The sequence below is a fragment of the Crocodylus siamensis genome, chromosome 2, assembly GCF_052110815.1.
Source record: "Crocodylus siamensis isolate JL-2025a chromosome 2, ASM5211081v1, whole genome shotgun sequence".
In the NCBI taxonomy this organism is placed as follows: domain Eukaryota; kingdom Metazoa; phylum Chordata; order Crocodylia; family Crocodylidae; genus Crocodylus; species Crocodylus siamensis.
The window spans coordinates 253,554,834-253,568,095 of NC_143396.1; the positions used below are offsets into that span (position 1 = coordinate 253,554,834).

Genomic DNA, 13,262 nt, shown 5'->3' on the forward strand with positions numbered 1-13,262 from the left:
GAAAGGCAAATATATGTCCTTGCTTGGAAGTAGACCTGAGAGTGGCTTTGAGTAGCTGGTGGGAGAAATGGCCAGAGGCTGAAATGCAAGCAACATGTCAGGCCTGTTGAATCCACGAGTGTCACTCTTTGATTCCATGGTTTAGGTTAAAAATGGAGTCTAGTTCCAGGCCTATCTTGTGCTGAGGAACAGGTAGCTGGATTGGAAAGGGAAAGTCTGCAGCTCAGTATTTTGGGATCATCTGAACACAAAGCTTTCCCTACCTATTTTCTTTTAAAAGCTGCTGAGGGGGAGAGTGGATTCCTGGGATGAGGGGATTTTTGTCTGAAGTCTGTAGGGTGAGGTCCCAAAGACCAAATTATTGGGAGTGTACAATATCTTATTTCTCATGATGGGTAGAAATTGCTGATACAAATGGGGGAGCATGAAGAATGGGAAAGATACTTCCTACAACTCTGCCACCTCAGGCAGTCATTCTGTCAGACTTCGTGCAAGTCTACCAGGTGAATACTTTGAGGGGAAACCTTCCATGAAAACCCATGGTCAGACATGCAGTAGTTCAACCAGCAATGAAGAAATCCATCCTGAATACATCTGCTCTAAGCAGATACCATCCACTATGTCCAGCCTCCCATTTTTGAGCACACTCAGAGCAGAGCTAGTTCATCCACTGAAACTAACATTTAGACCTCGCAGTCTGATTTCAGCTAAAGACATCTGAACCGGAACTTCTTGAGAAGCACTGATTTATGACATCTCCTGTCAGTGAATAGAAGGTAGGTCCTTGTTTTCATCCCCTTGGACCTCTCTGTAGCATTTGATGCTAACCATGAGGTGCTGCTGTTTCCTAGAGGAGAAGCATCAGGATCCCAAATTTATGTACTGAAAGAATTTGAACCCCTCCTAGAGGGATGTCTGCAACAAGTTACTATGAAAAACCGCATCTCCACTGCTTACTTGTGCAATTCCACTGTCCTATTTTTTTCCAATACCTGTATGCCTCCACTAAGTGAACTGGCTGTGTACCATGGGCTCAAGTGCCAGTAATATGCAGGTGATCCAGATAAACTTTTTCTTTGTCCCATCTGACCAATCTCTTGCAACCAAGATCACATTAAAGATCAGGTAAAGAAAAATTACCTGAAGTTGAACCTGTGGTAGATGTGATGCTGATAGGCAGTGGAAAGCATTCTGAAGTTTTAAAGCCATGGTGCAGTCTCCTACAGTTGAAGGTACACGCAGTCTGTAGTTTAGGAGAACTCTTCATAGATTTCACAGACATTAGGGCTGGAAGGGACCGTGGAAGATCGAGTCCAGCCCTCTGCCCAAAGGGCAGGAAATCAGCTGGGGTCTTAGGATCCCAGCAAGATAAGCATCCAATTTGCTCTTGAAGGTGTTCAATGTAGGTGCTTGAACCACCTCCGATGGCAGGCTGTTCCAGACCTTGGGGGCTCGGACAGTAAAGAAATTCTTCCTTATGTCCAGCCTGAAATGGTCTTGCAGTAGTTTATGACCGTTTGACCTCGTCATCCCTTGGGGCACTCTGGTGAACAAACGTTCCCCCAGATACTGGTGGTCACCCATGATAAATTTATAGGTGGCCATCAGATCACCCCTGAGCCTGTGCTTTTTCAGGCTAAAGAGCCCCATGGCTCTTAGCCTGTTGTCGTAAGTTCTGTTTTCTTGACCTCTGATCATGCGTGTGGCTTTTCTCTGGACTCTCTTGGATTCCTTGCTAATGCCAAGCTTCAACATAGCAGCATCTGCAAGTAGTATTTTGGCTAAGAGACTGTCCTATCCAGGAGGATGATGACCTGGCCTCAGTTGTTTGCACCTTCATCACTTCTTGGCTGGATTATAGCAATCTGAGATACCTGGGCATGAAGCCTTCATTGCTTAGGAAACTCCAGCTAGTGCCAAAATATGTTTCCTCAGTAACACAATCTGTCACAAGCGCATAAGACCTGTGCTTCACTCTTTTGCTGGCTTTTTCACTGAATTTTGAGCCTCTTAGGTTCCTAGTCCTCATCTCAGAAACCTCAGGCCAGGATCTTTAAGAGGAACCCTTCATTCCTGGGTAAAGACTGGCTAAACTGCTCTTCTGACACAAAATTCTTTATAAGAAGGATAATGCTCTGCTAGAAAGTTTTTGGATACTGTGGTGGTGTGTGTGGTATATGAACTTAAACAGATTAAATAGGGTTCTGCAGGAAGTGATATTGGTAATTTAGTAAGGGAATACTTTTTTTTCCTTCTTATTCATTACTGAATCCAGTGTTTCAGTGTCTTACTAACAGGTGTCTTTTTAGTAAACATTTTTGTTGTGTTTGTTACCTTTTTTTTTATCACCTAGAGACTCTTGATAGGTACCCTAAAACACTTTGGACCTTATAGTTGTGATCTCGGGTCACTTCTCAAAGAATTGGTGTGGCCATCTTTTCATGGCCAAATTTTGGTAAGGGAATGATATTCTGTCTACCCAAACACTTCTAATTTTTAATGGCTGGGTTCAGATTCATCTGCTATTAAACTGCTATCATATTCCCCCTACAAGTAGCTGCAGTGTAGTGGTGGGAAAGAGTGATTCTTTTTAGAGCTGTAATGTCCTTGTTATCTCTGTGAATGAAAACCACTTAAAAAAAACCCCAAGACTTTTAGTAATACCATCCTGCTGTGGAATTTAGAACAGGGTCCTGACAGTGAATGGTGATGATCATTGGAGAAAGATGATGCTGAAAAGAGTTGGGTTTTTTTGTTTTGTTTTGTTTTTTTAATAAAACAAAGCTGGGGGTTGAAAATACTAAGAAGGGCAACCTGTGATATACAACTGATTATGGGGAAACAGGAACTTTGTGGTGATTGCCTTGCTCTCTCCACCCAATGGCAAGCTTCAAAACTCTAGGTTAAGATTCATCCATTCATTTAAAAAAAAAAATGAATCAAAGATCAGTGTGAGAGGTTATTTTCAGTCTTGATCTTGTCTTATTCTGTTTGTAGTGTACTGATAACTAGATCTGCATCCTCATTTCTATTTTTGTTGGTGTCTTGTTCCATAACCCCCATGTTGCTGGTTTTGGCTTTCAGATTTCAGTGTTTCTTATGGGAAGTCTGAGGCTCTGGATGCACTTGTAATTCTTATGCTGATATGGCTACCAAGAAGGCCATTGTACCTCTCTCTTGGGAGGCTTTATACATAAGAGTTGCAATAAGAGATGAGAGAATAGTTGCTTTTTGATTCTAGGGCTACTCTGCTTGAACGTGTTCATGCTTAGGCAGCTTTGTGACTAGAAAGAGACTTGGGTACAATGTTAAAGGTAATAGAATGACTGGCTTATGAGAATATAGTTAAGCTTCCAGTTTTGGGTAATGAATGGCACCTGAAAAGGCCAGACAGGAAATGCCATAACCAACACTTTGAAAATGGTGGGATTTTTGGCTGCCAACCTTGTATGTTTTGGCTTTTACTGAAGGAGACACTTTCATTTATGGAAAATAACAGGCGAATATGACCATCAATAAATGAGGGATGCACTTTATGGTACTGTAGCTTGGATTTGTTGCATTTGTACGTTCCACCCATGAGTTTGCTGAGGGTCTGTCTCTATTATTAAAGTGCCCCTCCCCTGCCAATGGCTCTGGGCCATATAGAGTTCTCTTTGGTACACACCAGGGTTCCCCATTCTCCCTTGCTGTCCAAAGCTCTCTATTTTCTCCAGACCCTCTTTTTCCCTTATTTTTCTTCTTTTTTTCCTCTTCCTGGATGTCAGGGTAGAGCTAAAAGAGGTATTGTCATACTGGAAGATGTTAATGGCTACCATATGGATTTCTGGTTTTGAGTGGAGAATTTTAACTCTGCCTATGGAGTCATTATTAACACTTTCTTCAGCAACCCAGGGATGGAGAGAGTTTAAGGGCTGTGAGTGGTAACTGCCAGGATGGATTTGGAGTTCCCAAATTAAGCTACTGAGGAAAACTTCCTGATTGTGAGAGGTGCTGTATGGGCTGCAAAATAATCTCTCAAAAGAAACTGGAGCTTCTGGAATGAAGTTCTAAAGGCAAAAGGGGACACAGCCCTGGGGGTTAGACTGTAATTGATCTTTAGGGGGGGGTTGCACTGCATCAGACATAACTAGGTTTTTCCTTCTTTAGCTGCAGTGATTGAGTGATCTGCCTAGTAGGCTTCATCTACCAAGCTGCTTAATCTGCTTTAAATATTTTCTCTGCTCATAGGTTTGCAACGGTGAGATATGACCAGGGATCTAAGAACATTAAAAACCAGTTCATGCATCTGACCAATTACAGTGTCAATAAGAAGAGTGGAGACTATGTCAGGTACTTGGATATACCTGGGAAATGAGGAGGTAGCTTTTGGAAAGGGAACCAAATTCACACTAAGATGGGGGGGCAAACTTGGCACCAGTGCATCTAAGATTAGAAGGTGATTCTGAGGCATAAGCCAGCAAAGTGAGGCCGCCTTTGGTTTATTTTAGCTGCGATGACCCTGAGGTAGAGGATTATGGAAACAAATGGAGCATGAGTGCAATGCTGAGGTACCTGAAACAAGAAGGAAGAGACACAGCAGGTCAGTAGTGATCCTTTTTGGTTCTTTCCTTGTTCTGTCACCAGCAAGGAACCCAGACAGAAGCTGGGGAAAAGCCCTTGTAGGTCCTGTTCCATTCTGTCTCAGGGTGGAGGGCAGGATTCGTCTCTATGCATTATCTTCTGTGGCTATATCCAGCCCATTGTTCTCCATCTTTCCAGTAATAAGCCTTCACCTACTCTTATGGGAAATTATATTGAACAACCTACGTCTGTCATGGTTTTTTTCTTAATATTTTACCTGTACTTACTTCCCCTTCCTGAAGGTCATCCCATTTCTCCTGGCATCATCTTAAATGCTTCACTCCCTCTACTACTCCCATGGCCTGTCCAAGCTGATGGGTGATCTGCCTCTGGAGAACTGTACCATTTTGAATAACTCTTGGATGTGGTATCACGTTTTTGTGCCTCGGGTTTTTGCTGAATGTTTTCATTGAAGTCTGATTGTTCGTGTAAAGTAGATCCCTCTTCCACACTTCTGTCAGGTCTGTTGGGAGTAAATGCATCAGCAGGGCAGAATCCAGGTATAATACTTTCTTAGTGGATTAATTTACCTGTGATATGAAGCCCTCAGCTGCTATCAGTTAGTGTTAAGATGTCCATCCTGTGTGTTGCCAGGGAACAATTAGATGATGGAGGAAGGGGTTTCAATCTGGCTTTCAAATAGAAGTAGGCCTTTCCCCCATCATATGTATGCATGGCTACATAGTCACTTGGTCTTACTACAAGTTACATGTTCCATCAGTTGCACACAACATTTACATATTTACGTTCTTGTAATATCTAATGTGTAAGGGATATGAATCTAACATAGGCAAGTCAGTGAGAAACATAAGTAGGTTGTTTTCATAATTGTCCATTATGAGGGTTCCTGCATCTTTCTCTGCTGTGTCTGGTTCTGGTCACTTCCTGTCTGACAATGCTGAACAAAGAGTGCTGGTCCAGTGTGGGAAGGCAATTCTTGTGTGTTCTTGCAACTGTATAACAATGTTTGCCACTTCTCTGTGTGCACAATAATGCCTCCTATTACATAGTTGTTAATTCATCTGTACTTATCCAGGCTCATGCATGCATTCTCTCATGTATGGAAAATACTTGTATTACTAAAATGGAATGTCTAATGCAGTGGCCAGTACCAAATGATTTAGAGGATGATGCAACATTATAGAAGGCAGCTATGAAATAACCTAGCCATAAGGAATGTTTCTTTCAAAGCTTTTTGGCTTGTGCCCTAAAACATGAGGGTTTATATCTCTTGTTTGTTTAATCCTTTGCAGTGCTCTGTGGGTGGTGATCAGACTCCAGCTGACTTTTGGTGTTGTGCTTGCAATGTGCTCCTGCCCCTGTTTTTAGATTCACATGCTCCACTGAGCATTCACTTGTGAGCACTTCTGCGCTAGGATTCTTGTGCATGTATACGCTCGTGATCTTTTGCTTATGGGTATTTACACGGGTGCAAAGCGGTAATGCCTGTGTGGTTTCACATGGACAATTGCATATGTACATACCCATGTTCTTCTAGTTTTTACCCCTGGCTTCACATTCTTTTTTTTTCCCCATGTAGCACTGATGGCCAATGTGGAGGACCTGATTATTAAGACTATAATTTCTGCTGAACTGGCCATTGCCACAGCCTGTAAAACTTTTCTTCCATACCGTAGCAGCTGCTTTGGTAAGTATCATAAAGGCATCTTAACATCTTGGGGCTGTTGATGTTGTGGTGTTTTGTTTTTCTTAGTGTTAGAGTGTCATTTGCTACTTCAGTACATCAGTGGTTTGAAGGAACTTTGGATCCTACATACAGTGTGTAATGGCAGAGAAAAAGTTGGATTGGCTTCGTGCACAATCGTACTGCACTATGAAGGGAATGGGCCCAGAGTTGCCATTGCCCATCAGGGTACTGTAAGGGGAAGGGTGTTGGATTTTAAGATGAACTGGAGGGAGCCAGCAGAATGATGTGTGCCCTGACATTACCTGGCCCACTGATGACTTTGGGAAGGTTGACTGAGTGAGGCTGCACCCTTTTTGTAAAACACCTGGTACTGGTCACTGGACTAGATGGTTCAGTTCATTACTATTTTCCATCTGTAGGATTCATGTGTCTGGGTATAAGTGTTGGTGAGTCTGTATGTGTGTGACTGGAACACATGGCGGCGGCAAAGCTTATCTTTAGCTGAGGTTCTACACAGAACTATGTGTTGGCAAAGGGATTTGAGAACTCACTGGCAGGGGAGGCTGGGAACAGCTCCAGAAAGCGGCGGCTGGTACCAATGCATGCCTTCTCCTGCTTTCCAATGGCTGCTTCTTAGCCTTCTCTGGGGTGGGCCTCCTGCTCTTAGCTGCTTTCTGCAAATACAAAAGGCATGAGTCTTAGAGCAGTAGGTAATTCTGAATTCAGTTAAGTCTTCTACTCAACTATGCAGGTAACAAAGGCCACCAAAAGGTGAGCATCCTATTGTATCCTATGTGCTTAAGTATTAAGAACAGGGTAACTGAGTGCAGCCATGACCCTGTTGACAGTAGGGTCCTTCCACTGAGCCTTGGAGTGTGGCAGCACTGCAGTTTTCACCACTTCTTTTATAAAAAAAAAAGGAAGGGCTGGAAGGAACCACCCAAGATTATCTAATTCAGCCTTCTCTATGAGGGAGGATCATCACTATCCAAACCATCCTATACAAATTAATTGTCTAACCTATTTGCAAAACTATATGGTCAACCCCAAGCACAGCCACAAGGTATAACACCCTATCCTGGTACAGATAAAATAAGGGACCACGGTGCTAATGCTCTGCTGCAGCAAGGTTGTTAAAATACATTTGAGAGATCCAAGGAACAGGGCCACATGCCCAGCTACAGGAGGAGGCAGAGACCCTCCACAGTCTATACTGGTCTGACCGTGAGGCAAAATTTGTTCCTGACCCCAGATAATAGTGATTGTCTGACCCTGAGTAGATGGGCAAGACCCCCTAGTCAGGAACCTCTGTGTTTAAGTCCCAGCAGGAGCATTGGCACACCTTGTAGAATCAGTGTTGTCCAGTGTGGAATGTGGGAGCTGTGACGGGGTAATTGGGGAGGGAGGGGACTGGTGTTACCAATAGGATTCTTTTTACCAGAGATCCCCCAAGGATCGACACGGTCTCTCGTCTGATATGGTATCAAGTAGACTTTGTAAGTAACCCCTAGACAATATTACAGGTTTCCTCCGCATAATATGACCTGGCAAATGTCTAAGAAGCCATTTCAGCAGTGACCTTTGGGGTACCAGGCCTTGGATCTTCCACTGTGTGTGTGTGTGTGTGTGTGTGTGTGTGATGTTTGTTTCTGGCTTCCCCACTGTTTGAACGGGGGGACAGCAGCTGTGTCTGTCCTCCCAGCGCCACTGCATGCTAACACACCTATTGCTTTGTTCATTACTTTTGTAACTTTCTCATCCCAAATTGTCCAATCCCCTGGCTCTGTGCTAAGCACTAGGGCTGTGCAAAATTTTGCCAGCAGTTTCATTTCAACACTGTTCCAACTCGTTTCAAGCTTGAAATGGCAGAATCAAAATGAAACGGAGAACTTCAAAACAGCCTCGAAACAAAACGAGACAAGTCGAAACATTTTGAAATTTTTTAAGCGTTTCAAGTTTTGAAGCTCAAGCTGGGCTTACCCGCAGGGAAACAGAAACTAAAGTAAGGAAAGGGAGGGGGAAGAGGGAGGAAGGTGGGGAAGGAGTGCTTTCATTATTGACTGTGTAGCTGGCCAGTGACTGTCATCCTTTCCTGAGGTCCCTTCCAATCCCAGTACTCTGGGGGTGGGATGGAAAAACGGCGTGAAAGGCAGCATTATTTGAACTGCCCTGCTTTCTTCCTTGGTGCCAGCTGACTGAAGGCACACCTTAACACACACACAGTGTCACCCACCTATGTCATGGGTTTTGCCTGTCAGCAGCTAGGGATGCAGGACCCCAGAACCCAGACTCCCCCTGCGCCTATCTCCTTGACAGCTGGCAGGCTTCCTGGCCGTAGCAGGGCCTAGCAGGCCTGCAGCTTTCACCCTGCTCCATCTTAACGCGCACACAGTGTCACCCTTGTCACAAGTTTTGTTTGTCAGCAGCTTGAGGTACAGTTTTCCCGAAACCCCTGCACCTATCTCCCTGAAACTTGGCAGGCTTCGTAGCCTCAGCAGGGGCTACCATTCTTGCAAGTTTCATTCAAATCAGGCCAGAAATGGCAAAGTTATAGGCTGTTTTGACCTTCTTCATTATGGCCTATGGGCAAAACTTTGAAACAGTGTCAAAAGAGCATAACTGTTTCAACAAAACAAAACAGAACAGTGGTTTTCAATCAAAATTATAAGCACATTCCTTATAAGGAAACTCTTGTGCCTTGCTCACCTAGCGCACCAGTCACAGCACTTGTATCTCCCAGTGCCTCAGAAGACGCTCTGTTCAATTTTGTTGCTTAGTTCTGGGAAGGCCTAAATTCTTGCTTAAGAGCCTTAGTACAACTCAGTTTGCCTGCTACAGCTGGCACCTGGTATTCAGCCACCTGCAAAACCAGCCAGCTCTAGGTCTGTTAGTTTTGACTCCTTTCAGAATCAGTGAAACTTAGAACTGATGGGAATTTTTCTTGGTGAAGTAGCACTTTAGCAGCAACTCCAAAAATAACAACTCAATAGAGAGACCTAAGGCACTTCCTCTATGTCCACCTCCCTTCCCCTCTCCCCCTTTTCTCCCTTAACCCTTGTCTGTAGTTTACTTTGACTGGTTTGTGTGGAAACTCATGCCCCTTACGTCCTCTGTGCTGAGCCTGGCTTTGAGGTTATCCCACTTCCTGCTGCCTCCCCAGGGTTGGACTAACCACCCTCTCAGATACTTCCCCACAAATAAACTGTTTTGTTCTATTTGCTTGACTGTAAACATGAATTGAGAGTTTCCCAGGAAAGACGGCTTAAGCAGGAGCCATACAGCTTCCCAGGGGATCCAGAGGCATTCCCAGAGCTCAGTATTTTCTGTTGCCTTCTCCCATGCCTATGCCTCTACCAAGCAGATGCCCCTTATCCTGAGGATGCTGATTGGCTGCTTGTTATCATACAGGGCCCATTTTTTTTCCCAGTGTCTTGTTCTCCTTTTTAATTTTGCCTCTTCTGGGTTCTTTTACAACAGGGTTAATATTAATGTACAGTCCCTGACAACAGAGGGAAATGATGTAAGGCAGTAAAGCCAGCAAATCAAGTTCCTCTGAAGGCTCCTTTTTCTATGGCTTTCCCTGGAAAGGGAGCAGTGCAGTTTAGATGGTGCCCTGGGAAGGATGGCATTTCTAGAAGGGTGGAATCAATCAGACCTGTCTATTTATTATCTTTAGTGGCATTTCTCCAATGAATTCTCCATATAGGTTGTATCTGATAACTGTGTCTTCCTCTCTGGGGCAGAGAGAGGCCTCCCTAATTCTTTGTGTTGGTGGCAATATTAACCTTTCCATGCCAACACAAGTACCATCCTCTTTCTAAAAGTTAGAAACCATTATTCTTCTTAGATGTAGCTGGGGAGATGATATTGATGTGGGCTCCCCAGAACCCAAACCCATGAGTTCTCTTTTGGTAAATGATAGGCCTTGAGAATCCTAGCAGCAAAGAGTCCTCAAAATTCTTTGGCTACTCAATTGTTGTTTTAAGCCCTGGAGGTTATAAGAACAGTGTAGATGTTGCATAACTGTATTGTGGGCATGCTCATACACTGGACATTAAAAGAGCTCAGATTTCTTTTTGTTTTGCCTTTTGTTTCAGTCATATGGACTAGCTGTGGCTTGTGGCTTCTAAATGGCTCATGGCTCAAGGCTCTTCATTAAAAATAAGCTGTAATTGAGATGGTCTTAGCTGATTGTTATTGGAGAGACCCAACTTTAAGACTTAGAACTGATGCAACCATCTGAATTTGTTCATGAGCTGAGTTATGGAGGCATAGGTGCCCAGACTCTTTTTTTTTTTTTTTTTCCTAGAAGAAACTGCGTATTACACTGACTGTAAAAATGTATTTTATAAGGGAGACCTTGTCCTCTCAGTTATTTACATCTTCTGAAGGCATCTGCTTTAGAAAGAGCCAGTCAGGGTTGCAAGCTTGAGTTTCCATCCAGTGGTGAGGGCTTCTTTGCTTAATGAAACTTCCAGTATTCTAGCTCCCTTTATCCTGTGGGATCCTAAAACACTGCACAAATAAAGAATTGCTTTCTCTAGCCCAGAAGTGTAACCATCTCTGGGATAGGGTGTCAGCTGTTTTGCAATGCACAAAAGTGCTATGCAGAAGCTTAAGGAAGGAAGTGAAGAAAAATGTGGCATCCAATCAAAATTATTGGGGGAAATTAGGGGCAGAATATAATTGCTTGAGGGAATTTTGTGTGGCCTGGTCCCAGAACTAACATCTCAATGTCTGGGAGAAGCAGCATGGGATTCTTCCGAGGCACAAATGTTCACACCTTTTTGATTTTTGTCTCATTCCAAAATCAGCACTTCTGGGTAGATAATGACCCTCTCATCAAGCTGGGGCATTCATTCAGTTTTGAATCACTAGGGAAAATGCATATGGATTTACCATCATGCCACTTCCTGAAGCACCTTGGGTTTTCTTTCAGGAGATGGAGGTTTCTCATTCAAGTACTGACCTGATTTGACCCTGCTCAGTTTGTCATGTGACTGAATCACAGGCCTAGATAATTTGGCTGCAGCCCTTTTGGAGACCGCATACATTTTTATATGGATATACACACACATGCACTCACACACATGCACATACATCCTCACTAAGCATTAGTTTGGCAGGCAATGTGGAAAATGCCAGCATTTTAAGGTCAAAGCAACACAGTCTGCATTCAGGGAGATGATTATGTCCTGCTTTTGGAAGTAATAGTGGAAACTGACACTCTTCCTCTCCAGAAAGGTGGGGGTACTGGGGAAAACATCAGATAAGTTAGACACATATCCTAGGTTCTACACAAGAATATTACTGCTTTGACCTGGGTCTGTCCTTCCCCATATGTATCACAGAGAACAAGAAACCCACATGTATAAAAACATTCCAAAAGACAAGGACCTGAAAGAAGCTGGATTTATTGGGGCAATTAGCAGATCCTTCTGCGAATCTAACATTTAGGTTGCAAATTTTCAAGCCATGTTGTTAAGGTATGACTTCAGGTCTGTAAGAAACTTCCTTCTCTCATGAATAGCCTGCCACTAAACTCTAAAGAAGGTTGTCTGGGTGGCCAAATGCTGTCCAAAATCAGCTTTGAGGCCTCTTTAAATGTCACTGACATTGTGACTCACTCCATAGTAATAGAGGTGGTTGCACAGAGGTTGTTTTGTCAACAAGAGCTGGGGTTTGCAGCTATGGTGGAGGAACTGCTCTTAAAGGAGTGGAGATAATTAGTACCAAAATGGGTGAGGCAAGGTATACTTTGAAACGCACTGCTTTGTTGCTTTGGTACTTGTTGTCATCAGCAATCTCTCACAGTTGAGGATAATCCAACTCCCATGGGTCAAATAAAGGGTTGTAAATGAGTCTGTTGATGGCTAATAAGGCTGATCCTAGAACCGCAGATTCTGGCAAATGCCACTGGTATGGTTAAAGGGAGGGTTGGATCGAGGATTTCTGAGCTTTGTTTCTTTTCCTTCCATTTCTTTTAGTTTTTCTACCTTCAAGGTGAAACAGGTTTCCTCAAAGTAAGATGTACTTTCTGTAACAGGGAAGTACAACAGGCAACACTTGTCTGCCCCTCCAAGACTGTCTATGCACCTCACTTCCTTCTGTTTATAGATCCTCTGAACTGCTTAAGAGACTGTTTTGCAGGTAGAGCCAGTTCACTGTGACATCTCAGCAATCTTACTTGCCTCCAGTCATAAAAAAAATAATTTTGAGGGTTTTTTTGAGCGATCCAATAATATTTAATGATCTCAGAACTGATCAGGCACCCTTTCAGGTTTGGTGTATTTTGGGCATGCATGGGTTCATATTACTAAAGGCTAGTAGGATTTGTACATGATCTTATCTGCCTAGATATTCAGGTCAGCTCACTGCATGCTCCTAGCCCATCACTTTTCCTGTCTTTCCCCCACCCTGTTCTGAACTCTGAGGATATTCATCAAGGTGCTTGTGATGATAGCAGTCTACTTGAGGAGGAAGCATGTATCACTGTGTTCCCTTATTTGGATTGGCTAGTGTGGGGCAAGTCTTACCTACTGGTGTTTGAAAACATTTGGTGCATCTTCCAATTGGCCTGGGATTTGTGTCTAAAAGTAAATGCCCCAAAAGCTGTCATACCCAAGAAAAAACTAAATATCATAGGGCTCTTTGTACTTGCAGCAGAAAGGATGATGGGCATGATGATTTCCACCTTGACTTTTCAAATTCATATCTTAAGTGTAAGAACAGACTGTGAGAGAACCATAGAGAATCTGCCTTGATTATTGGGAAACATTTCACCAGAGCTCAAGTGGCATCTCCAGTGTTACTGAGAAACGTATCCATATTGGATAGTTATCCGTAGAGCTCCCTGGAAATCCAATGATGCGTGTAGCAAATCAGTGCTTCAGTTATTGTAGTCCTAAAACTTGGAGATTCCACCTTCAGGTGGACTGATTGAATCATTATTTTGGGTCACCCTCAGTGGAATGAGGGTAACCCTCATGGA

General features: G+C 43.4%; 1 protein-coding gene across 6 annotated transcripts in view; it reads left to right on the top strand.

Moving 5' to 3' along the window:
* Window positions 1-13,262, top strand: part of TTLL5 (tubulin tyrosine ligase like 5) — a 178,569-nt gene that overhangs the window by 30,915 nt on the left and 134,392 nt on the right. For all 6 annotated transcript variants that reach the window (XR_016440344.1, XM_090033722.1, XM_090033723.1 and 3 more), the window contains 3 exons: window positions 4,231-4,332; window positions 4,491-4,582; window positions 6,164-6,271. Coding sequence is in view for 5 of the 6 variants with exons in the window: in XM_090033722.1 (XP_089889848.1) it covers window positions 4,231-4,332; window positions 4,491-4,582; window positions 6,164-6,271 (302 nt within the window). In the remaining variant the exon portion in view is untranslated. The remainder of the gene's footprint in view (window positions 1-4,230; window positions 4,333-4,490; window positions 4,583-6,163; window positions 6,272-13,262) is intronic.